Source organism: Pristis pectinata, chromosome 19 (genome assembly GCF_009764475.1).
Source record: "Pristis pectinata isolate sPriPec2 chromosome 19, sPriPec2.1.pri, whole genome shotgun sequence".
In the NCBI taxonomy this organism is placed as follows: Eukaryota; Metazoa; Chordata; class Chondrichthyes; order Rhinopristiformes; family Pristidae; genus Pristis; species Pristis pectinata.
The window spans coordinates 41,013,423-41,040,813 of record NC_067423.1 but is presented as its reverse complement, the minus strand read 5'-3'; the positions used below and the strand labels follow the sequence as shown (position 1 = coordinate 41,040,813).

Sequence of the window (27,391 nt, the reverse complement as noted above, 5' to 3'; positions counted from 1 at the left end):
AATATTAAAAGGACGAACCCAGCTGGATTGTGCTGGTACCTGCACAGAGAAACAGATAGCTGCAGTTCCACAGAAGCATAGAATGCACTGGGGGTCAGATGCCTGTACATGTGGCCTCCAGCGACCGAAACTCCTCTCTCCCACCCCACTGTGGACTCACCAGAGGGACCAGGGGTAGTTCCTAAACAACAAAGATGAAGGGAACCACTTTAAGCAAGATCTGAAGGCCACAGTGACAGAACAAGGATGGGAGGGATACACTTCACCATTGTTGGCAAATCTAGCACAGCCCCTCTCAGATGACAGATAAGGTAAGTGAAGTTAAGTAGTTTAATTTTATTCTTTTATTTTAATTAATACGACAGCACAAGCTGTTAAAAGCCTTCAGGGCTGTCTGTGCAGGGCCTTAAATTACACCACCTGAAGCCTGGTTGCTGCTGGGACATTTTCTCTCCAGAACATTGGAAGACACCCGGCCAAAGAAAACAAGTATGTGTAGGACCAGCACAACGTGGAGGGTGGGGAGAAGGTGCATCCTCGAGTTGCAGGCATCTCATGTGGTTTGGGTCCATCCCACCTGTGCTGGCTGACATTTTTAAGGTGAGAATGTGTATCCTTTGAGCTTTAGAAATCTCTGAAATGTCAAAATATTGCAATTGTCAGTTTTGGCACATTTTTAATCAGAAGCATGACATCTGATGGAGAAGTAGGAAAGATGGGGGAAATCTGTTTGATATGATTTAAAAGGCACTCGATAAGGTGACACATAATAGATGTCATTAGGACTGAAGGCCAATGGAATGAAAATGGCTTCAGCAGCATTGAGAGAAAATTACCTAAGTAACTGGGAACAGGCTAGTGAAAGGTTGTTATTCAAAGTATTCAGTGGAGTTCAGCAGTTGTCAGCTCTGGGATCCCTGATTTTCTTAATATGTTTTGATGGCTTGGACTTGAGGATACGGGGTACTGTTTCCAAACTTGTAAATGACACAAAATTGAAGGCATAATGAACGGTGAGAAGGACAATAATAGACTTCATGGAGCTGTAGATAGGCTAGTGGAATGGGCAGGTAGGTGGCAGAGGAAATGTAATGCTAAGAACTGTGTAGAGCTGCATTTTAGTAGGTAGAATGGGAATGTGTAAGATAAACTGAAGAGTACAATTCCAGAAGGGATATAAGAACAGAGAGATCTGAGGGAATGTGTGCATTAATCATTAAAAGTGACAGAAGAGATTGAGAAAGTTAAAAAAACATGTGGGATCCAGGGCTTTATTTACAAGAACAAGGAAGTCATGGTGAACTTTTATAAAATACCTATTTGACCACAGCTAGTGTATTGCATCCAGTTCTGGGCACCACATTGAGAGTAGATGTGAAAGCTTTGGACAGAATGGAGAAGAGGTTACCAAAACAATTCTAGGGATAAGGGACTTTATTTACGTGGGTGAACTGGAGACTAGAGATGCTGGTGTTGGGGAGTTGGGGGGTGGGGAAGGGAGGGCAAAGTGAAGAGAGGATGTTGCGAGGGGACCTGATGGAGGAATTTAAAATCAAGATCACAAGACAAAGGAGCAGAAGTAGGCCATTCGGCCCATCGCATCTGCTCCATGAGCTAAACTAAAACTATTCCTATCTAGCCCCAATTTCCAGCCTTATCCCCATATACCTTGATACCTTGACTAATTAGATACCTATCAGTCTCCTCCTTAAATGCCCCCAGTGATTGGGCCTCCACAGTTGTATGTGGCAAAGAATTCCATAATTTCACTACCCTCTGGCTAAAGAAATTTCTCATCATTTCTGTTTTAAACAGGTACCCTCTAATTCTAAGTGTGCCCTCTAGTCCTGGACTCAGCCACCAAGGGAAACAGCTTAGCCACATCTATTCTGTCCAGTCCTTTCAACATTCAAAATGTTTCTATGAGGTCCCCTCTCATTCTTCTGTACTCCAGTGAGTACAGTCCAAGAGCCAACAAACGCTCATCATATGTAAGCCCTTTCATTCCGGGAATCATCCTCGTAGCTCTTTTCTGAGCCCCCTCCAACATCAGCACATCCTTCCTAAGATAAGGGGCCCAAAACTGCACACAGTATTCCAAATGAGGCCTCACCAGTGCCCCATAGAGCCTCATCAACACTTCCTTACTTTTATACGTTATACCTCTCGAAATGAATGCCAACATAGCATTCGCTCTTTTTACCACCAGTCCAACCTGGTGGTTAACCTTTAGGGTATCCTACACGAGGACCCCCAAGTCCCTTTGCACTTCCAAATTTTGAATTTTCTCCCATCTAGATAATAATTGGCCCATTTATTTCTTCTTCTAAAGTGTACAACCGCACATTTCTCAACATTGAATCTCATCTGCCATTTCTTTGCCCATACTCCTAAACTATCTAAGTCTCTCTGCAACGTTCCTGTTTCTTCAATACTCCCTACTCCTCCACCTACCTTGGTGTCGTCTGTAAACTTAGCCACAAAACCATTTACTCCATAATCCAAATCATTGACGTACAATGTAAAAAGAAGCGGCCCCAACACCGACCCCTGCAGAACACCACTGGTAACCGGCAGCCAACCAGAACAGGATCCCTTTATTCCCACCCTTTGCTTTCTGCCTACCAGCCAATGTTCCACCCATTCTAATATCCTACCTGTAATTCCTTGAGCTCTCATCTTATTAATCAGCCTCTTGTGCGGCAGCTTGTCAAAGGCCTTTTGAAAGTCTAAATACACAACATCCACAGCCTCTCCCTTATCCACCCTACCTGAGATTTCCTCAAAAAACTCCAATAGGTTGGTCAGGCAGGATCTTCCCTTCATGAAACCATGCTGGCTTGGACCTACCGTGCCTTGCACCTCTAGGTATTCCATAACCTCATCCTTGAGGATCGATTCTAATAACTTTCCAACCACTGATGTCAGACTAATAGGTCTGTAATTTCCTTTATGCTGCCTCCCACCTTTCTTATACAGCGGAACTACATTTGCGACCCTCCAGTCCTCTGGAACCATGCCAGAGTCTATTGATATCTGGAAAATTATCACCAATGCCTCCACAATCTCTAAAGCCACCTCCTTCAGAACCCAAGGGTGCACTTCATCTGGTCCAGGAGACTTATCTGTCTTTAGTCCACTAAGCTTCCCGAGCACCTTCTCTCTAGTAACCTTGACTGAACTCAGTTCTATCCCGAGACCCCGACAATCAGGTATATTGCTGATGTCCTCTACAGTTAAGACCGATGCAAAATACCCATTTAGTTCCTCTGCCATCTCTTTGTTATCCATTATAATCTTTCCTGCAACGTATTCAATTGGTCCGATATCAACCCGTGTCTCTCTTTTGCTCTTCATATATTTAAAAAAAAACTCTTAGTATCCTTTTGAATGTTATCTGCCAACTTCCTTTCATAATTCATCTTTTCTTTCCTAATGACCTTCTTAGTTTCTTTCTGTAAGTTTTTAAAAGTTTCCCAGTCTTCTGTTTTCCCACTAATTTTTGCTTCCTTGTATGCCCTCCCTTTTGCTTTTATTTTAGCCTTAACCTCTCTCATTATCCACATTTGTGCCACTTTTCCATTCATAACCTTTTTTCTTGGAATATATCTATCCTGCATTTTCCTTATTTCTTGTAGAAATTCCATCCATTTCTGCTCTGTCGTCCCTCCAACTAACTTACTCGTCCAATCAATTTGGGCCGGTTCCTCTCTCATACCACTGTAATTTCCTTTGTTCCACTGAAATATCGATACACCTGATATCAGCTTCTCCTTTTCAAATTTGAAACTGAACTCAATCATATTGTGATCGCTAGTTCCTAATGGTTCCTTTACCTTTAGCTCCCTAATCACCTCCGGTTCGTTACACAGCACCCAATCCAAAACAGCTGATCCCCTGGTGGGCTCATCAACAAGTTGCTCCAAAAAGCCATCCCATAGACATTCCACAAACTCAACTCTCCTGAGATCCACTGCCTTCCTGGCTTTCCCAATCCACCTTCATGTTAAAATTCCCCATAATTATCTTGACATTGTCTCTCTGACACGCTTTTTCTATTTCTAACTGTAACTTATAGTCCACATCCCGGCTGCTGTTAGGGGGCCTATATATAACTGCTATTATTGTCCTTTTACCCTTGCCATTTCTTAGCTCCACTTCTTCTGACCCTATGTCCCTTCTTTCTATTGATTTTATATCAAGATGTGTATAGTCAGAGTCGATAGAGAGAAACTGAAAAGAGAAAATAAAATAAAAGAGAAACTTCATTGATGGAAAGGTCACAAACTAGGGGATGTAGAATGATGGTGATTGGCAAAAGAGTCATAAATGACACAAGGTAAAAATATTTTACACAGTGAGCAATGAGGATCTGGAATGCACTGCCAGGGATAGTAATTGAAATGGATTCCATCTTGGCAACCAAAGAGGAACTGGGTTAGTACACGAAAGAAAATATTACAGAGTTATGGAGAGAGGACCAGGGTGTGGGATGAGCTGCATTGCTTTGGTATAGAGTTGCATGGACTTCTTGGTGGAAAGTTCTCCTTCCATTCTAATTTACAAATTATTCTGCAATTGTTACAGAGACAAATCCTCACTGTACTGTAGTTCATTTCCTAACATTTCCACACATTCTCAGAAGGCAAATAAGAATTTAATTGTTTTGAACTGGGTGACTGTTAATGCTGATGTACCTTCAGTACCACTGCCTAGTAAAACATAGACACACCTAAACCAAAGCAAAGCAGCACCATCCCCGTTAATGACTTTTGCTGTGGGATAAACATTGGCCAGGACACTGATAAGAATACCTCTCCTCCATTTATCCCATGGAATCTAATACATCCATGAAAGAGCAGCTGAAGGTTCAGTTTAGCATCTCCTGAAAAAGGACATCACTGCTGAGTTTTGGTCTAAATTGTATCTCCCGTCCTTGGTGGGGGATGGGGTGGGTGGGGTGAGCATGGGGGAACACTTAAATATCACTTAAATCTACCATTACCTGATTTAGAGATGGTTGTTTCCATTGTAGGGAAGCAGCTGAAATGTGGCTTTTCACTGAATCATAGAAATTTGCAGCACATGAGGAGGCCCTTCGCCCAATCATGTTTACTGAAGAATGGGCATTAGGTTAAGCCCACTTGACAGGCTTCAATCTGTAGCCTGGCAGCTTATGGCTGTTCGGGTGTTCACTGAGAAACTTGAAGGTTTCTGCCTCCACCAGCCTTTCCAGCAGCAAGATTCAGAACAAAGCCAGAGTTACAGAACAATTACTCACAGAATTACGCCATTCCTCCTGTCAAGTCTATACTCTATGTAAAACAATTCCAGCCAGTCCCCTGCCTCCCTACTCATCCTCCCCACAGAACTGTAATTTCTCCTTTCAAATCCACATTTGAACCTGCCAGCACTACCTCCCCTGCCAGTGCACTCCAAACCGTAACCGCTCGCTGAGTAAAAAAGTTTCTCCTCATATTAAGTGAAATTATGTTTCCTCAACTCCCCATTAATCCTTCCACCAATTAATTTAATTGTATGCCCCCTAGTTACAGGCCTCTCCGCTAAGGGAACTAGGCCCTTCCTGTTTACCCTGTACGGGCAGGCCTCTCATAATATTACAAACCTCAAGTACATCTCCCCTCTGTCTCCTATGTTCTAAGAGAAACAGCTCCAGTTTAGTCATCTCTCTGCCAAACCACAGTTCTCCAGCCTTGGCAAAATTCTCATAAATCTTCTCTCTCATGGTGCTGTCAGTCCTTCCTGCATTGTGGTGACCAGCACTATACAGAGAATTCTAGCTGTGGTCTAACTAATGTCTTATACAGTTCTAGTCTGACCTTCCTGCTCTTGTATTCCATGCCTCAGTTGACAAAGGCTAGAACCTTGCATGCCTTCTTAACCATCTCATCTGCCTGTCCTGCTGCTACAGGGATTTCTGAACGTGCATTCATTACATCAGAAAGTTCAATGAGATTCGCCTGGCGCCATATTCCCTTCAAGAATAAATCCACGTTTTCTGTCTTCCACTGTCCCGAGCTGCCCTCAGAATTTTTTTGAACAATTTCCTCTTTATCCATGTCAGATTAACTGGCCTGTAGTCACTCGGACTAGCCCTTTCTCCCTTTTTAAACAATGGTACCATGTCAGGAAACTTTGAGTCCTCCAGCTCTATCCCTATAAGCTTTGGAAAATAATAATCAAACCCTGTGCTCATCCCCTCTTCTGTCTTTTAAGAGCCAGGGAAACATTTTATCGGGCCTGGTGATTTATCCACTTTTAAAGATGCTGAACTGCTCAATAAGTTTTCACACTCTCTCTCTCCCCTCTCTTTTTTAAATTTCCAACACTTCAGTCTTCCTCCTTAACAGTAACATCTCTATCATTCCCCCTCTTCCAGGAAGACATACAAAGTATTCATTCAGAACTTACACATCTTCCACCTCCATGCTAAGGCTGCCATTTTGGTCTCCGACAATACCATTCTTCTAGCCCACTTTCCCTCTGTTATTTCTGGAAGATCTAAGAGTTTCCCCTTTATGTTCCCTCCACTTTTTTTCATGCACCCTCATTGCATTCCTAATTTCCTTTTCTTCACTTCACCCCTGCACCTTCCCGTAAGTTTCTCAACCTCCACAGTGTCGAGAACTAGAAGTTCCCCTTTTGTCTCTCATGGTCAACACAGTGAATCTCAGGAAATCACAGTGCCACAGTGGATGTGAATGATGAAGCAAATATTACTGTCTCTGTTGACAGTCCTGGTGGTTATCATTTCTGCCATTAGGTTTTTCTTCCAAATTTAATTAAATAACTGAAGTTAAATTCCTTAGCTTCCCTACAGGATTTGAACTTATGTTCTTGGATCATTAATGCAGGTCCTTGGATGTGAGTTAGTGAGCTAATTTTACCTTGAAGAGGTGCCTGGAAGTCATTTGTCTATTAATTGAAGTGAACTGTTTCTACTTTATTCACGCTTGACCAATGCCATCTCGTCTCACCGCTCCAATTAACAGTGAGTGTTCTTGGGATTCGGTAACTTTATTCGACAAATGTTGGTGTACCTGCCCCAAGGAAATACTCCACTTTGTTGATTTATTTGCCCCTTATTCGACATGTTAACCGTGGACCTCGCGTTAAATAACGACCATGAGCAAACGTACCTTCTCTGCACCTTTGCATTTGTTAAATTGCTCCAAGTTGTAAACGCAGAGGCCATTGTGCTGGGGTTGTTTCTGTCGAGAGAAGACTGCAGCCAGGAAGGACTGGTGCAGGGGGGTCAGGATGTGGGCGGATGATAGGACCTGCAGAGCTCCGTCCCCAGTCAGCTGGCAGGACACATTGACCAGAGCGTTGTGCTGTAGCAGAGGAACTTCAGCCACGAAGACCTGGGGGGCGGAGATGTTGTTATTTAGTGAGATGTAGGTATGGTTGCTCCAGTAGAAACCCTGTACGAATTGGTGCTCGGCGGAAGACTGAAGATCGACGGACGGTTCTTGAAGATCGGTGTCATAGTAAAGAAAGGTCCCGGATCCCACCTCTGCGTCCAGAGACCTCAGTAAGATCTGCGTTTTCACTATCCCGTAGTAACTGGCGTTGCCTTTACAGCTTTCGGGGACAAACCTACTGTTCTCGTCGGTGGATGTGGCGGCTGTCAACATGTAAGACTTTCCGGAAAACTCTACTGGAAAAGCGACGGTGGAGGCTCGGGGGTCCTGCGCGGCCACTCGGCCCAGCAGGTCCGTCTGGAAGTCGCTGATGTTGCTCAGTTGACGCACCTCGCAGGCGCCGGCCCTCACCGTGCCGCAGGTGAGCAGACGCTTGTTCTTCTCGTCCACCACCAGGATCCTGTTCACATTGGTGGTGTTCTTCCAGCGGACGCAGCAACCTTCTCTGTGCACACACGGCCCGTCCAGCCGCGGCCCCGTGCTCACCCACATCTCCAGCGCCAGGCTCCGGTTGAACTGGTACAAGGAGTTGTCGGTGGCCACGAACACCCTGCCGCCGTCACTGGTGCTCATTGCAATGTTATTGGTGCCCATCTCAAACCGGTAGCTCGGCTCCGTGGCCAAAGCAAGCAAAGTGTTAAAGAGCAGGAGGCAGAGGCGAAGACCCTTTGGAGGATGCATGGGCGTCGCACTTAACGGAGAGCCGGGCTACCAGTGCACAAGACCTTGCCCTCCTTCCATTGGAGTGCACTCTCAACTCGCTCAGTGCGGAGTGTGGCAAGAACTTGCCGAGACAGTGGTACTCGCTTCCTTTTCCGTTTGGATTTCCTGCTGGTATTTCTGCTTTACACACAGAAGCGCAGCCTGTCGGTGCTGGTGGGAGAGGAGCTCCCTACCTCGTCCCACCTCCCTGCACTCGGTGCGGAATCTGCAGCTCACTGTTCTTCCCTGCACCTGTTAAAATGTGGTGAGAGTCTCCGGCAGTCAGTTCCTGCCGCCAGCTACGCTCCGGCTAAAAATATTTTTCTCCTCTCCGACTTCTTTGAATCTACACCAGTGGATTTTGATCCCTGACTACGGGAATAGACCCTATTTACTCTATCTAGACTTACAATCTTATACACTTCAATTAAGTCTCCTTTTTTAAACAACAGTAGCATCTTAGCAGAATTCCAATCTTTGGGCACCCTCCTGTAGCCAGGAAGGACTGAAAAATTACACGCAGAGTCTCCCAGATACCTCTCCTTACTTCCTTTGATGGCCTTGGATGTATTTCATCTGGACCTGGTAATTTATCCACTTCCAAAGAAAAGAATTCTTGTGCTTTGTCCATCCAATGTTTCACAAACTTCTTTACCTGTAACATTGGCATCTCTTTCTCCCCTCCTCCCTGTCTTCCTCCCCTTTCTCCACCCCATCCTCATCTCCCACACCCCTTTCTCACCCTCCATCCCTTTTGTGAAGACAGCTGCAAAAGTATTTTTAAGAACTTTGCCCATATCCATCACGTCCACAAACAGTTTACCCTTTCTGGACGAAATAGACTCTGCTCTTTCCTTGATTATCCTCTTGTTCTTTATCTTTGCTTTTATACATCACTTCTTTGCTTTCCTAATTTTGCCTTTAATTTCTCTCCTGCACTTTCAATCCCATTTCTAAACACTTGTAGGTTTCTCCTTTTCTAGATAGAATTGGATTAAGTTACATGGAATACACAACACACCTGGGTCATTTCGTCCAGTTTATACTCCATACGAGTTATCTCCCACCATGCCACAGTTCCTCTCTGTTCCTTTGTCAATGAACCAAGGCTGCCCTCAAACATTTCAATACCACCACCTTCAACTATGCCATGTGGTAGCAAGGTCTACATTCTCATCACCCTCTGTGAAAAATGTGGAAATAGTGGGTATGATTTTAATATAATTTGTCTGGTGGGAACAGTCCAGATAGAGTCAGGGCTGACCAGAATCCTTAGTGTTCCTGGGTCTGTAAAAGAGCAATCCAGTCAGTCCCACTTTCCTGTTCTCCCCAAAGCCCTGCAAATTTCTCCATTAAAACTAGTTATCCAACACCATATTATATCTGCTTATACTACCCATAGTGCAATCCGTACTCTTAACAAATTGTGGCATTAAAGGCGTATGGCTTGGTAAGTTAATTGGCCACTGCAAATTGCCCCTAGCATGTATATAGGTGGTAGAATCTGGAGAAGTTGTTGGGAATATGAAGGGAATAAAATGGTCTAAGAGAGGATTAAGTGTTAAAATAGGTGCTTGATTGATGATGTGGACTCAAGAACCCAAAGCGCCTGGGTTCATGCTGTATCTCTCTATGACTCTATGTAGTATCTTCTCTGGTTCTTTTGCTAATTCCCTTAAATCCTCGATGTTTGGAACTCCTTAACTAACAGCACCACGGGGGCGCTTTTGCTACAGTGGATAAAGAACCAACATCTCAAGGGACAAGGAGAGCTGTTCTCGCCTGCAATGTCAACATCCCAAGAATGGATGAAAAACTAATAAGATAATGTTGCTTGTAAGCAGGACATCCTGACTACAGTGCTGGGACTCTTGTCATTTGGAAAGCCCCAAGCTCAAGGGGGCTTCACACGTGAAATTGCACTTGGTATAGAACTCAGAGTCAAATTTTCCATCTCTTGAATTCACGCTATTATTACATGACTCTGAGTGAAACAACCTGGCTTGTTAGAAGAAATTAAGTTGAAAATTTCTTGATTAAACATTATTACAGAGACATCTCATCAGTACTGTGGATGTTGAATCCTATCCTCGTACTCTCGTTGTCCCACACCATCCTCCACTCACCCCTCCCCTGGTACCATCCCTCCGCATCCACTCCCATCCCTCCGCATCCACTCCCATCCCTCCATCCGCTCCCATCCCTCCGCATCCGCTCCCATCCCTCCATCCGCTCTCATCCCTCCATCTCCCATCCCTCCGCATCCGCTCCCATCCCTCCATCCGCTCCCATCCCTCCATCTCCCATCCCTCCGCATCCGCTCCCATCCCTCCGCCTGCTCCCATCCCTCCATCCGCTCCCATCCCTCCATCCGCTCCCATCCCTCCATCCGCTCCCATCCCTCCGCATCCGCTCCCATCCCTCCATCCACCCAGTTCCATTCACCTCACTTTCCCTCACAATTCACCCATTCACCTCAACACACCCAACCCACCTGGCCTCTACCCCACAGCTCTTCCCTCACACTACCCACCACCGCTCCCCTCCTACCAATACTCACCTCCCCCCCCCACATCTGTCCCTTATTCCCCATCACCTCTCCTATCCTCTCCCCTTCACTGTGTTTAAAAGTGAGTCCTAAAGAACAATGTGGTCCACAGAGGCTAGGCTTTGGTGAGTACAAGGACCAGGTTATTTTGTCTTTCTTGTTTACTTTTAAAATCACATCCTGTTGTTTTGTGGCTTTTAGTTGACGTGGTTAACAAGTAACTTTGTGAGGGGTTCCCCATTTTATTTGAAGCCCGTTACTATCAGATACCTGTCAAATGAATTCGGGTGACGTTTAAAAGTAAAGTTTTTGTGTGGTTTGAGCATGGTGGTCCTAGCATTGGTTTGTTAGTGCAAGCCAGGGAGCTGATTGGTGAGTAGCTGGTAAATATTTTCTGACAAGTTTCTACTTTATCAGTTATCTATTATGGAGAGGCATGCTGGAGAGATTTGCTAAGTGTAGCTGCACCCTGTGCCATGCGAGATGTCATAGACATTTCCAGTGAACTAGACATCCATGTGTCTCCAGCTGCAACAGCATAACTCCAGGTTTCAGAGCCAAAATGATGTTTGACGTCACAGTGGTGTGTCCACCAGACTGAGAATTTTGTGGATTACGTGTGTAGGGAAATGATCAGACACAGAGGGAATGGGTGACCACCAGGGAAATAGTCCAGGAATCCACTGAGTCCACTTCACTCACTGATGAATTTTCCCTTTTGTAAACTGGTGAGGGTAATGGTTCATCTTGGCACTCACTCACAAGCTGCTCAGCTGCACAGGAGAGAAGGAAGAAGAATGAGAGAGCAACAGTGACAGGGGATTCATAGTTTGGGGGACAGACAGCTGCTTCTGATGCCACAGATGTGGCTCTCAGGATCATGTGTTTTCTCCCTGGTATCAGCTACAGAGCATCAGCTACAGCAAGGGGAGGGTAAACAACCTAAAGTTGTTGTCTACATCAGTACCGATGACATGAGTACAAAAAGTGATTAGGCCCTATTGGATTTTATGGAGAAATTAAAAATGAACACCTCAAAGGTAGTTATCTCAAGATTACTCCCAGTGCCACATGCCAACAAGTGCAGAAGTGGGAGAAGAAAACAAATGAGTCTGTGGCTGGAGAGATGGTGCAGGAGGGAGGGCTTTTGGAGATGAGACATTGGGGTTGCTTCTCGAATCAGTGGGATATGTGCAATTTGACTGATCACACCTGGGACTAATATCTTTGTACTGGGGATTGCTGGGGCTAATGGGGAGCAGGGAGATGAGGATTTTGCAGATAATTCAGAAAGGAGAGAAAACGGGAAGTTAGAAAATAAGTAGACAAAAGCAAAGAGCAAATAAGGTCAAAGTGGGGAAACAGTTAAAATGGCAGTAGGTTCTACTTATAAATGTGCACAGCATTCAGCACAAGATGAAATAATTAAAATAGATGTAACTGGGCATGATCTAATTGCCATTAGGAAAACTAGCTGCAGGGGGTGGGAGGTGAGGGGGGCTGTTGACCAAAACTGGGAGTTGGAAGTTCAAGGAAAAATGAAAAGGAGATAAAGCAGCTCCATTGACAGGGGATGAGATTAGCACAGAGGTGAAAAATGATCTTGGCTCAGCAGATCATGATGTAGAATTAGAATCAGTTTGATTGGAGCCAAGAGACAATAAAGAGCAGAAAATGTTGGTAGGAGTTATTTATAGGCCACCAAATAGCAGTTGTAACATTTGGTATAGCATAAATCAGGATATTAGAGTGCATGTTTTACAGGTAATATAGTAATGGCGGGGAACTTCAATTCACATTTAGACTGGACAAAATTTAATGGTAATAAGAAAGGGGACAAATTCGTGGAATGTACATGGGATGATTTTTCAAATCAATATGTTGACGAACCAATTATGGAAAAGGCTACAAAAACAGAAAATACTGGAAACACTCAGCAGGTCAGGCATCTGTCCAGGGCTGTTTAGATCTTGGATTGTGCAATGAGAAAGGGTAATTGATTATCTTGTTATAAAGAGGACTGGAGCAAAAAGTTCCCTTAATATGATAGAATCTTATTTTGAGCTTTAAATTGATAAGTTCCTTCTGAAACTACAGCCTTGAACCTAAACAGAGGAAACTATGGAAGTATCAGGGGCGAGTTGGCTATGGTTATTTGGGAAAATGTATTACAAGTTATGATGGTGGACATTCAATGGCCAGCATTTAAAGAAATAATACATCTAATATAGCAGATTAAATGTATTCTTTTTTAAGGCTCAAAAACCAATGGTAAAAGTAGTCCATCTGTGACTGAGAGATGGAATTAAAGTTAGTATTACGTCAAAGAGAGAAGCTTACAAAATTGCCAGAAATATCAGTAAGGCTGAAGATTGGAAGTATTTTCAACCTCAACAAAGGAGGATGAAAATATTGATGGAGAAAGGGAAAAATAGAACATAAACCTGGCAAGAAACATAAAATCGACTGTAAAAGCTTCTGTGGACATATAAAAAGGAAAAGACCAGTGAGGACAAATGTGGGTTCTTTATCAACAGAAGGGAGAATTATAATGGGGAATAAGAAGGTGGCAGATAAAATAAATAAATATTTTTGAATCTTCATGGAAGAATTCACAAAAAAACCTGCCAGAAACAAGGATCTAGTGAGCAATCTGCAGGAATAATTTTAGAATCTTTTGCTCTGATTATCTTCCAAAATTCTACTGATTCTAGACTTGTTCCTGCAGATTGGGTGGTTGTAAGTGTGATCCCACTATCAAAGAAAGGGAGAGGGAAAACAGCGAATTACTGAACTACTAAGCTGAGATCAGTAGGAGGGAATGTGGTGGAAGCTATAATGAAGAATGTAATAACAGAACAACCATCAAGAATAATGGAACTGAGCACAATCACCATGGACATATGAAAGGAAAATCATTCTTGATGAACCTAATGAAGTTCTTTGAGGATGTGACGAGTAGAATAGACGAGAGGAACCAGTGGATGGGGTTCAGAAGATTTTTGATAAGATTGGTTAGTAAGGTTACAATGGAATTAGGTGTAACATACTCACATGGATTGAGAATTGGTTAATGGACAGAAACTAAAGAGTGTGCCCAAACAGGTCATTCTCATGTTGCCAGACTGTGCCCGGTGGGGTACTGCAGGAATCGGTGCTTGGGCCCCTGCTGTTCACAATCTATATCAACAATTCAACAAAAGAGACCAAATGTCATATTTCCAAGTTTGCTGATGATACAGAACTTGGTGGGAATGTGAGGAGGAAGGAGAATGTAAAGAGGCTTCAGGGAGTAGACAAGCTGAATGAATGGACAAGAATATAGCAGATGGAATAAAATGTGGAAAAATATGAGATTATCATCTTTGTTGTACATTACGAAAAATCGGAGTATTTTTTAAAATGGAAAGAGATTGAGCATTGTTGATGTTCAAAGGGACCTGGGTGTCCTTATATACAAGTCAATGAAAGTTAACGTGCAGGTGTAGCAAGCAATCAGAAAGGCAAGTGGCATGTTAACCTTTATTAAGTGAGGATTCCACTATAAATACCTTAATACAATTATACAGGGCCTTGGTGAAACCACACTTTGAGTATTGTGTACAGTTTTGGTCCCCTGACCTGTAGTGAAAATTACACTGAGGTAAAAGATCAGCCACCATCTTGATGAATCATGGAACTGCTCCTATTTCTCATGTTCCTGTCTTGGGAACGCTATTGAGCACTCTGTGCTGTTTAGTGTGAATCAAGCATTAATTTAACTATTACTCTTTGTATTTAATGCAGCAGTTCTCCCATTATTTTGATTTGTAAATAAATCAAAAATTCCATTTTCTTTTAAGGGTTAGAGTTGTAGCAGGGGTGTAAGGAGAAGGAATGTGCACTGGATCATAACTTCCACCCATGTACTTTCAACATGATTAACTTGTTTGGATTTGGTGTCACTTACATAAAATGGGACATTGTGTAGTAGTGCAGGGCAGTGCAGGACAAGCTAGGACAGGTAAACATACAAGATGCAAACGATATGAGACAAAGAGCAGGAGAAGTTTTATTATTCCGAGGGATGGGATTTGATGGATGGTTGAAGGAAAGGGATATGGGGAAAGATGGGTAAATGGTAGTTATTTCTCAAATGTTTGAGAAATAACTACCAATGAGGCCTGTCTGGGTCTGCTGTCTTGTAATCTCAACATAATGTGAGGCTTTACTCATTTCCTGCTTGTGGAGCTTATTTGCTGTTTTTCCATCTTAGGCAATCTCTTGGGGTAACTTGTATTTACTCCAATTCTGTGGTTTCTAAGGTGGCTGAAAAATCCTGCACAGGGACCAGACTCTGCCCCTTATTGGGCAGGAAGTGCTTGACAGGGTTGGTGGTGGACAGGCTGTTTGGGATGTTGGACACTCCTTCTACTGTTTGTGCTTGGTGCCTGTGTGCTCTGCTCATGGAGGCTGGAAGTGCTCATGTTTTTTTAAGTGCTCCTTATTTTGAGCAGTCATAGGCTGCAGGTTCCATTGGGCTGGTGAGGATGTTACTTTTTTTTCAAGGAAACTTTGAAAACTTTTGAAGCATTTTCTCTGTCCTTCTGGAAATCTCTTCTCTTGACAGCACTTGCAACAAAGTGCTTGATTTGGGTCTCTGGTGACAGGATCCGGTTTAGTGAGATCACAGCCTTGATGCTGAGGGTGCTGGCTTGGAGACGTTGCTGAACCTGCCAATAGATTGAGAGAATTTTGCAAAGACACTGTTGGTGGTGCTTCAGTGCTCTGGACATTGCCCATGTCTCACAAGCATGCAGGACGTTCTTTGTGGCAAATCCGAGAAAAGCTTGGGGAGTAGCACCATCTACTGCTCATCACCTTTTATAACCTCACAAAAACCTTTGAACAATTATGAAAAATCCTTTTCTGAATGGCATTGTTAGAAATTTATTACCATTCTACACTTGCTGCATGATGGCAAGCCTGCTGTGATCCTAACCAACAGATCCACCACAAGCACAACCCCAGTACAAGTGGGGTCAAGCAAGGCTGCTTCATCAACCTTCTCAATCTTCAACTCCTCCATCCAACTCCCCACCCTCCATATATTGGCAGTCATCTATCAGCAAAGGCAGACATTGGTCGACTGATGACAAGAGTGTTCAAAGATCAAAACCTTGAACCTGGCCTCCTCCTTTTGATGATAGCTGTTCAACATTACCACAGTCCCATTAACCTGTTGCTGCTGCAGATTAATTTGGCACTGGCCATGAATTAAGCCATCCAATGGAAAGTGAAAGAACTGAAATAATCTTACATTTTCTGTAAACTTGGGTTAGTTACAATAGTACATTAGGTACAATTCGAGGCACAATAGCAGGTACAATAGTATCATTTAACAAGCACTTGGATAGGTACATGCAGGGGTGTAGCTTAGAGGGATATGAGCCAAACGCAGAAAATTGGGACTAGATGGGTGGGCACCATGGTCGGCATGGAATTGTTGGGCTGAAGGGCCTTCATCCGTGCTGTATTGCTCTATGACTAGTTTAAATCAGGCACCAAATCTTGCTTGGATAAAGAAAACCAACATTCAGTGAAAGAAAGCTAAAAATCTGAGATAAAAACAGATAAGCATTCATTAAGAAGGACATACTGGATCAGCAAGTCAACAGGAGTGCAGAGAACCACTACCTCGGTCTGTTGTGAACCAGTATAATCACAAGCACTGCAGCATCATCTTGCTTGTTCACATGGGATGTAAGAAAACCAGGCCTAGGGAAGAGACCACCTTCATTTTACTGCAAAAAAAACATGATGCCAAGGAGCAGAAGGTGGCTTTACTTGCTAACCTAATTAGAAGGCAGGAAACCACAGCCCCACCTAGTATATCTTGAAACTACAGGCTCTTTCATCATTACATCACATGATTACCCGCATGAAATATCACCTATTATGTAAACTAATACAGAGAAAGCCTGGTGCATTTTGGTGCATGAGAATCCCTCAGCTGCAATGATATATATGTAAAGAATTAGTTGACCTTGGACCTCTGCTTCATCTTTTGTTTCTTGCACTTTAAAAAAATGCATTTATACATCATTTTTCACAACATTGAAAGATGAAACATTGTCCATTGAGTTTGTTTCAAATTGGGCAGGAAACAACACAGCCAATTTGCGTACAGCAGGGTACCTTAGTGGTACTGAATAAGGAATAGACATTTGCCAAGACACCAGGGAGAGTCCCTCTGCTCATCCTGAAAAATGAATTATTTTCTTAGAACTTAGAAATAAAAACAGGGGTGATTACTTTGATGGGATTATACTATAGGCCTCCCCAATAGTCAGCGGGAATTAGCGGAGAACATATGCAGGAAAATCACAGATAGGTGTAAGAATAATGGGGTTGTAATAGTTGGTGATTTTAACTTCACTGATATTGGCTGGAACTGCCTTAGTGCTGAGGGATTAGATGGGGCAGAATTTGTTAAGTATGTCCAGAATAGTTTTCTAGAATATATAGATAGCCCTACTAGAGAAGGGGCTACAGTCCACCTCCTCTTAGGAAATCAGACTGGCCAGAGGGGGCACACTTTGGGACCAGTGACCATAATTGTATTAATTTCAAGATAGTTATGGAAAAAGATAAGACTGATACTCAAATTAAATTGGGGGAAGGCTAATTTCGACGGCTAATTTCGACCGCTACACTACCACCACACCTGTTACAGTGAAGAGCAAGGCTGGCAAGATTAGGGAACCTTGATTGACGAAGGATAGTAAGGCTCTGGAGAGGAAAAAGAAGAAAGCATATGTCAGTTGTAGGCAGCTGGGATCAAATGAGTCCCTGAAAGAATATAAGGGCTGTAGGAGTACACTGAAGAAGGAAATTAGGAGGGCAAATAGAGGCCATGAGATGTCACCGGCAGATAAAGTAGTGAATGGCAGGGCCCAGGGGAACATTGTTGAACAGAGACCTAGTTTGCTGAAAGTGGAAGCACAGTCAGGCCGAGTGGTGAAGAAGGCGTATGGCATGCTTGCCTTCATTGCTTCGACCAAGGCATTCAGTACAAGAGTTGGGATATCTTGTTATAATTGTACAGAATGTTGGTTATGCCACACTTGCAAAATTGTGTGCAGTTCTGGTTGTCACACTAGAGGAAAGATGTAGATTAAGCAAGAGAAGGTGCAGAAAAGATTCACAAAGATGTTGCCTGGATTGGAGGGCATGAGTTATAAGGAGGGATTGAACAGGCTGGCTCTGTAGCAAAGGATGCTGAGAGGTGACATGATAGAGGTATATAAAATTATGAGAGGCATAGATAGGGTAGATAGCCAGAGTCTGTTTCCCATGGTGGGGATGTCTAGAATTAGGGGTTACAGATTTAAGTTGAGAGGGGGAATGTTTAAGCAGGATCTGAGGGGTAATTTTTTTCATACAAAGAGTAGTTGGTATTTGGAATGAGCTGTCAGAGGAGGTAGTGGAGACAGGAACAAAAGCAACATTTAAAAGACATCTGGAAGGGAACTTGAATGAGCAAGGCATAGAGGAATTAATGCAGGCAAGTAGGGTTAGTATTGATTAGCATGTTGGTCAGCACAGACATGGTATGCTGTATAACTGTATGATTCTCTGACTAATTTAAGATGTTTTCTCCTGCAAACCGTAAACTGGTGTTGAAACCAACATTATTCATCCCACTGAAACTCCTGATAGAGAATCGTTTCCAACTATTCCAACTTTGGTGAAATGAGTGCCAGAGAATCTAACTGATTCTTTAAGGTCTGTGCGTCATTGTTTCTGGTGGTGAATGTTGAACGAGCAATAAAGGAAAAGGACTTTAATTTCCATAGTACCATTCATCATCTTAGGACATCTCAAAACTTTTGATATGCAGTTACTACTGTAATGGGGAAGCAGAGCAGTAAAATTGGGTACAGCAAGATCCCACAAACAGTGTGCTTTGGGCATTGATTGAGGGAAGAATATTTCCCAGGATAAAATGAAAGTATTTCTACTCTTCTTTAACCTGCCCATAAAACTTTGTATAGCCCTTCCAAGTGGGTAAATGGGGCCTCATTTTAACATCTCATTTGAAAGAAAGCATCCATTAAAGAACAGCTCTCCCTTAGGACTGAACAGGATTGTCAGCACTTGTTATGTCTAGGATGGGCCTTTAGCCTGTGACCACCAATTCAGTTCTTCAGTCACAAAGATTTGAATGTTTGGTGAAAATTGTGCGTGCTAGTTATTTCTCTCAGATTTTTCCATTGTACAATGTTAAAGGAAGCAATCTGTGAACTCTTTTCATTAATATAACTTTAAAAATTGGGAGTGAAACTTCCTTTTTGGAAAACATCAGTCATTTATTCCATAGAACAATTTCTCCTACCCTGTATGTGGAGTTAATGAGACTGACCACATGATGGAGCTAAATGAACATATACTTTTATACAAGCAGCACATCCTCAGTAACTGAGGTTAATTTTGCTGCTCCATTCCCACAGCCCCACTTTATAAATGTATCTGTTTGTGCAGGGCCACATCAAACACACCCATCCTGACTGGAGAGAGGACATGTCCATGCTGACCTCACACCCCCTGCTCTGCAGAACATCTCTGTTCAGTCTACCAAGGCAACCCTGAGCCTCCAACTCTTTAATTCTCACTCCCCCTCTGATCGCTCTGTCTTTGGCCTCTGTTCCAATGAAGCCCAATGTGAGCTAGAGGAGCAGCACCTCATCTTCTGACCAGACATGTGACAGCCCTCAGAACTCCACACTGAATTCAAAATCTCAGAAAACCAGCCTTCCCAGTTCAGGTGTAAGGTCATTAACCATAATTCAGTTAATTCTGTTTTTTTCTTTCTTCTCCATAGATGCTGCCTGACCTGCTGAGTATTTCCAGTATTCTCTTTTATTTCAGATTTCCAGCAACTTCTATGTTCTGTATTCCAGTTCTGACATTGTTTCTTTATCCTCTCTCCTCATTTGTCTCTATTTACACCTCCACTGGACAGATCAACCGCAATTAACAAGCTTTCACTGCTCTCTCTCAGCCAGCACCACCAACACTGGTGTTTTTTAATTTTTGTCGGTGTCCACCCTATTACAGATCTCATTTCTTCTCTCCACCTCCTTGGCGCCTTAAAATCTGCTTGATTTCAAACCTTTCTGGTGAAAAGTCACTTACTTGAAATGTTAACTTACTTTCTCTGTCTGATCTGCTATTTCTCATATTTTTTATTTTTATTTCAGTTTTTTTTTACTTTTTCACCAGACTCTCTTCCTTATACTTGGTTATTCCTTTGAACCATTAGGAAAATTCCAAAAAAGAAAGTGAAAATTTAAGAGAATTTATTAAAAGCAAAAATCCCCAGGCCAGTCAGAAGCAAATTTCCCTTTACACAGACATCTTCTGCTTTTCTCAGAAGGTTATTGCAAACTTTTTTTGTGAGTTACAGTTCACCCCTTGTGATGAAGGGGATCTAGACTATGAATTTCAGTAATTGCTGAAGTCGTAACAACTGGTGGTAAATGGTGAATGAGCAACACAGGGAAAAGGCTTAAATTTCCAATATCACCATTCTGGAGCGTGGCAACGTCTTGCGAGATGGCTTCAGTTACCTAAACTGGATCATTTTATAGACTGGAAGTAAAAATAGGGAGTTAATCAAAACAAAAACTTACCAATAAAACAGCTGTTCAACAAAATGGTATCAGCTGTGGCTCAGTGGGTGAAATAGAAGGCTATGGTGCAGAGTTCCAAGTGCAAAAATGTAGGCTGATGATCAGGTTCAGTACTGGGGAGTACTGCACTGTTAAAGCTGCTGTGAGACAAAGTGCCATTGGGCACAAAGGGACAGAGATAAGGGCAGCCAATGGGATTTGGGGGAGAGGGGTGGGAGGGAGATGAGAATCAAGGTAGCAGGGGAGGAGGTTCAAGGGAAATGAGTGGTGGGGTGTTATGGGAGCAGGAGAGGTTTGATCGATGAGAGAGAGGTTGTTATGGGGGGGTGTGTGCAGGAGAGGAGGCATGAGGAGCAGGAAAGGAGAAATGGGTAATAACAAGTGAGAGAGAAGGTTTGAAGCAGTTCCAGGAGAGAGATAGCAGAGGAAGTTTGGAAAGGGCAAGAAGAAAAGATGTGCCAGCTTTGGTTGGAGGTGGGGTTGTAGAAGGGGATTCGGGAAGGAAGGACAAAAGTTTGCAGTAGGAAGGTGGGTTGTTTCTAACAGTTGGTCCTGGAGAAAAATTGGAGCTGTAAGCCTGAAAAAGCTGCCATATGGCAAACATTTTATTTAACTTGAGGAGACTGCTTTTGACTATAAGTCAGCTGACCTCGGACCGGGCCAGAGCAGCTGCCGATGTACCAGGTCTTTGGCCCTGATTTTTACACTGATATTTCTGGATTGGGACTCGGAGCCATAGCCTTGTAACTCTTCTAACTCAGGTCAGTGAAGCACCTACCAAGGCACAGCTGATAGCAACTGATGAAACAGCTGTTCTCTTGGTGTGTCTCCCTGAAAAACCTGACAGGGCTCATAGGTTTCCCACAGTTTGCATGTCTGTGAGATTTACTTGTACTAGTAACAACAATATCCCACCTCCTGCTCAACAGCTCTCCGCCAGTCTAACTTCCTAACCACTTCCTGGGTGACCTTGTGTCCAAAAGCACCTGAACATAGTATTTCAGTTTCAACCAGAAAATGCAGCTGAACCATAACGTTCCATCTTCTTAGGCTGTCCTCAGGGTGATTTACTTCCACTCCAGTTCTCAGGGTTTTGTGGTGACTGATGAGGCCATTGTGGGGCTTACAAACTCTGCCGGAGGTGCCGAACAGGCAAGCAAAGGATTCTCACAAGTCTATGAAGGAGGATATTACATTTTTCAGAAAGATTATGAGGATGTTGTTCAGGCATTTTCCCAGTCCTGAAATCTCTTGCTATGACTGAGCTTTGGAAGAGTTCTGCAGAGTTAGACATTGGTCCATACAAGTTCATAAGGGCGGCTTGCAAGGTTGTCAGGACTGGGAGTGACCTTGATATGTCTGAATACAGTGCTTGGTTGATGCTGAGTGTTTCATCTGGTTTTATTTTTAATCTATTCAGCACAGCAGATATAATTCAACTGAGTGGTCATGTCAGAGGGCAACTAAGAGTCAGTATATACTGTGGTTCTGAAGTCACATAGAGGTCAGAACAGGTAAGGACGGCAGATTTCCTCAGTGCACCAGATAGATTTTTACATGGTCACTACCTTTCCAAATTATTTAATTACTTGAAATTAAATTCCAGAGCTGCCATGTTGGGATTTGAACTAACATCCCTGGAATTTTAGCCTTGGATTCCGGATCATTGCTCTGCTAGGTTAAACATGGTGATCACCATATCCTTACCAGAGAGCCCCATGCCTTTTGGCAGACATCTTGTTGCCTGAACTGACCAACAGTCACCAGGACATGACCTGAATGGAAGGTCCTCCCTGCCACTCCTTCCATGGCTGCAAGGGCTCCTTATGGAAGTGGTGTGAACGAGACAATCATCCATCTCCTGTCGAAGTTCCCCTAGCAAAAGGGCACAAGGAACACTGAGGGCTGGATTCTGGTAAAGCAAGAGCAGGAATGAAAGAGGTTGTGTTAACATCATTAACAAATATCAGATGTTTTAAATGGTTTTGGTGGAAAATTACTATCTTGTTAAATAAACCCATTTCACATAAATGTTTCTGCGTTGTGAATTTGTCTGGCTTTCCCTCTCCCCTAAAGTTACACATCACTATTTTACATTCAGCTTAGAAAACAGGCAGGGTCTCAGTTTAATGTATCCTACAAAGGATGGCATTTCCAACAGTTTGATGTTTCTGCTTAACTTTGTGCTCTGGAATGGAATTTTAACCTATGTCCTTCTGAGGGAGAGGTGAGCATATTCCCAGGCGGATAAAGGCTTTCCCTTTCTTCACTGTGCCCTATCTGTGCTCCAGTGAATGTCGCCACAATTGAATTTACTGGTCGACCTGGAGCCCTTTGGAGGATGCCACCATCTGCTCCAAATTGGTTTCTGTTATCTGTCCAGTCTGCCCCCCCCCCCACCCACCAATATCAGGCAGACTGGGTTTCAAGCTTCGTCCCGTACAAGCTCACCAACAAAAGCCCTGCCTGAGACTCTCCAGCAGGAGGAGGATGAGGGGCAACATCAGACACAGCAGTTCCCAGAGAATAATGATCATGGCAGGCAGCATCAGAATGAGGCAGGCATCTGAGGAACTTGGTGTTGCCAAAAATCTTTGGGTTTCTATAGTGATACATTAATGGCCCTGAATATCAGTCTAGGACAGAACCAAGGGAACCAAATCAGGCCAATGCAATGCACATCATGGAAAATGGATATCAACATCCTTGGAAACACTCATCACTCTTCGCAGGTGACCTTGCTAATACAATCACTGACTGATTTCAGAGGCTTTCCACATCGTCACCTGATGACTTGTGGAGGAGACAGCTCAGAATAACCCCCTTATTGGTGGAGCATCTTCCATTGGACCTGAGCCATTGTGACCATTCATCTATTTGTGCACCATGAACAGGATTGCCACGTAGGCCAGATTCTCAATAGATAATAAAGTATAGCAGCAAGGAAACAGGCCCTTCAGTGCACTGAGTCCATGTGGACCATCAAGCACCCTATTTACATTGATATACATTAACCATGTTCACCATGTTTCCCCCATATTCCCATCAACTCACGTCAGAATCTAGCACTTGCCTACACACAAGGGACAATTTACAGTGGCCAATTAACCTACCAAGCTGCACATTGGTATTGGTATTGGTTTATTATTGTCACTTGTACCGAGGAACAGTGAAAAACTTGTCTTACAAACCGATCTTACAGGTCAATTCATTACACAGTGCAGTTACATTAAGTTAGTACAGAGTGCATTGATGTAGTACAGGTTAAAAAAACAATAACAGTACAGAGTAAAATGTCACAGCTACAGAGAAAGTGCAGTGCAATAAGGTGCAAGGTCACAACAAGGTAGATCGTGAGGTCATAGGTCATAGTCCATCTCATTGTATAAGGGAACTGTTCAATAGTCTTATCACTGTGGGGTAGAAGCTGTCCTTAAGTCTGGTGGTATGTGCCCTCAGGCACCTGTATCTTCTACCCAATGGAAGAGGAGAGAAGAGAGAATGTCCCGGGTGGGTGGGGTCTTTGATTATGCTGGCTGCTTCACCAAGACAATGAGAGGTAAAGACAGAGTTCAAGGAGGGGAGACTGGTGTCTGTAATGCTCTGGGCTGTGTCCACAACTCTCTGCAGCTTCTTGCGGTCTTGGGCAGAGCAGTTGCCAAGCCGTGATACATCCTGATAGGATGCTTTCTATGGTGCATCGGTAAAAGCTGGTGAGAGTCAAAGGGGACAAACCAAATTTCTTTAGCCTCCTGAGGAAGTAGAGGCACTGGTGAGCTTTCTTGGTCATGGCATCCATGTGGTTTGTCCAGGACAGGTTGTTAGTAATGTTCACTCCCAGGAACTTGAAGCTGTCAAACCTCTCGACTTCAGCACCATTGATGTAGACAGGTGCATGTACACCGCTCCCTTTCCTGAAGTCAATGATCAGCTGTTTAGTTTTGTTGATATTGAGGGAAAGGTTGTTGTCATGACACCATTCCACTAAGCTCTCTATCTCCTTCCTGTACTCCAACTCATCGCTGTTTGAGATACGGCCTACAACGGTGGTATCATCTGTAAACTTGTAGATGGAGTTAGAGCAGAATCTGGCCACACAGTCATGAGCGCATAGGGAGTAGAGGGCTGAGGACGCAGCCTTGAGGTGCACCAGTGTTGAGAATAATCATGCCAGAGGAATTGCTGCCTAACCTCACTGATTGCGGTCTGTTTGGGATGTGGGATGTTGGAGGAAACTGGAGCACCTGGGGAAACCCACACAATCACAGGGAGAACATGCAAACACTACACTGACAGCACCAGAGGTCAGGATCAAAACCAAGTCACTGGAGCTTTGAGGCAGCAGGTTTACCAGCTGTGCCACTGTGTGGGATGGGTTGGATTCTCAATGACAGGTCCTCTGTCAAAGCATTAACTGTTTACATGCTAGCTAGTGGTTTGAATTACCAGCTGCAGCAATGAATGCTGAATCGGCCTTTGAATTTGGTTTCATCCATTGTTGCCCATGCAGTGATTGCCCATCTCTGATTCATGAGCAATGGGTTAGGGCCAGGGTGAGAGGCATTCGCCGGGTACTTCTTGCTAATTTCTCTGTGTGTGTGTGTGTGTGTGTGTGTGTGTGTATTTTCCGGGTGCCTTTCAGTGTTGCAGCTGGACTCAGTACATGTGCCAGCGCTCTCCTGACGGATCGTGTGTTTTTTTTCTCTCCGCAGTGCTCCACGGTGCAGATTCCTTGTGCAATGAAGAATTGCAGCGCTCAAGTAGTTTACTGCAGCAACACGCCAGCAGCTGCACTAAACCACGTGCTTGATGGCTTTGACCTGGCTGCTGTCCTTATATGGAAGCCGCAGGCAGTCGGACGGCGCTGTCACATGGACCAAGAGCAGAGGCGGCCCGGGCGAGACCAGAGCGCAGCCTCGGCGCTGCAATTCCGAACACAGCAATTTCCAACCAATATGTTCTCTGCTCAAAGACCTTTCAGGTTGTTATCTTTGCCAACGTCTCACTATTATAACGAATATCTCGCTCCACACCTAATTTTACACTCCGAGTACCATACAGGATTGTTGACGTTTGGTTGCTAAGGTACAGTATTCTAAAATGATCACTCAGTAAATAAGGTGTTTCTGAAAGTCTATCATGGGACACGTCAAAGATTTTTACATCTGTCGTAGTACTTTTGAAATGCACTCATGCAAGTTTAGCCAACCAGTTTGGCGGTGGTAGAATTCAAATTTATGAACATTGACATCCCGAAGTATGTAACAAACATTTCTTAAATGCCTTTAGCATCAACTTAAAAAAACAATGAAGTTAGTATGTCCTGCACCATTGCTTTTTTTGTGTTTGGTAATAATACGGATTGAGACCCGAAACCATACAAGATACGTGGAACAACATGATTGATGAATCTTGTAGTTTATGACGTGGGTTTGGATCGTTAGATGTAAGTCCAGAAATATTTAACAAATAGGCAACACGAGAGTTTTAGAATACTAGGAGCGCCTCGTGGCTGTGAAGGTTAGTAAAGTCAAGATCATGGGATATGGATACAGTGGTAAGTTTTGCTATTCGGGACCCTCTCCTGTTTAGGCGCTCCTGGGAGCACCTCAGTCACAGCTCTGCATTGAGGAGCGCCAACCCTCGGTACTGGGAGTAACCAGGGAGAACGGCAATAGGAACTTCTTTTAAAATTTCATTTTCCTTGAACGCTTTAGCCTATTAGTTACAAAAAGATTAGAGAAGTGAACAAGAGGCTGTTTGACTGACATGTGGCAGGGAAAAGCCAGTCATTGCTGTGTGTCAAGATTTCAGCTTGATTAATGCAACTGAGATCTGATTAAGTAACTGAAAATTAGAAGCTACAGCATTCCCACATCCTTAGGCTTCACATTGCTCGGTTGAGCTATATCCATTAATTGGGTCTAGCATATTACATTCAGGGACTGTACCCTTGCATTCGTTCATATTTACCATTGTCGTCTCAGGAATCTACATGTTGGCAGCAGGCTGCATTTGTCAGCTTATGGCTCAGTGATAACATTGCCGTCAGTGCCATTCCGGAGCCCTGGGCTTAAAATTCAGACTGAGTGCAGCACCTGGATGTATTCTTTGAGAATTAGAAAGCAACAGAAGGATATATTGATAGGATATGTGGGCTGTGCAGGAAAGAGGAATCCCAATTGTAGTGCTGGAAGAGAACTCATCACTGGTAAACCAAGAATGACCAACCTATTTGCTACTTTGTTATCCACGCACCCTTCAATGCACTGGAGTTCCCTTACCTACCAGGTTCCACCATATGAAAGACTAACAAATTTCATTGTAAAAGTATGTAGATTTTTCAGAACTTAGGACTTGAATCTTGAGCTGAAATTCAGGTTGATTGTATAGTCACATCTTCCTGCTTTCTGCCCACATCCTCTCAGTCGTTTAATTTCAATCAGCTTCTTAAGCAGCCCTTCAGGATGGTGGGTGACTTGGTTACATTCCAGCTCTATGGGTTCTTAGTTGACTGATGAGGCCAATGTGGGACCTGCAGACTCCACAACACGAGGCAGGATGTCCTGGACAGGGTAGGTGAGTAATTTGGGAGTGGTGTACTCCTTCAAGCTGTTTATGCTGGGGCTTCTATGTACTCCCAACAAACGGACTCTCAAAAGCTCTTCTATTTTCAGGGGTCATAGACTAGGGATTCCCAAGAGTCAGTGATGGCATTACATTTTTCCAAGGATGCTTTGAGAACATTCTTGAATTTTTTTCCCTACTTGGTGATCTCTTGCCATTACAGCACTCAGAATAGCATCTGTTTCAAGAATCTGGTGTCAGGCATGCAAATGATGTGAGGCAACACACAAAAAACTGGAGGAACTCAGCAGGTCAGGCAGCATTTATGGAGGGAAATGCAGTCGATGTTTCAGATCAAGACCTTTCATCTGGACTGACTGGTATCCATACAAATGATGTAGCCTGCCCAGTGGAGCCAACTGAGTGTAACTAGGGCCTCAATATTAGGGACATTG

General features: G+C 43.6%; 1 protein-coding gene and 1 long non-coding RNA gene across 3 annotated transcripts in view; one reads left to right on the top strand and one right to left on the bottom strand.

Annotated features, from left to right (window-relative positions):
- The window catches only part of plxnc1 (plexin C1), a 144,885-nt gene extending 134,702 nt beyond the window's left edge, over nt 1-10,183 (bottom strand). Inside the window, exon 1 of one of the 2 annotated variants that reach the window (XM_052034240.1) lies at nt 7,161-10,183. In XM_052034240.1, the coding sequence (XP_051890200.1) occupies nt 7,161-8,126 (966 nt within the window). In that variant the 5' untranslated portion in view covers nt 8,127-10,183. Of the gene's footprint in view, nt 1-6,432; nt 6,556-7,160 lie in introns of those variants that run through there. The other variant, XM_052034241.1, reaches the window with a different exon arrangement.
- Nucleotides 10,184-25,849: 15,666 nt separating this feature from the next.
- The window catches only part of LOC127580438 (uncharacterized), a 35,873-nt gene continuing 34,331 nt past the window's right edge, over nt 25,850-27,391 (top strand). Inside the window, exon 1 of the long non-coding RNA XR_007957822.1 lies at nt 25,850-25,889. This is a non-coding gene — a long non-coding RNA (uncharacterized LOC127580438). The remainder of the gene's footprint in view (nt 25,890-27,391) is intronic.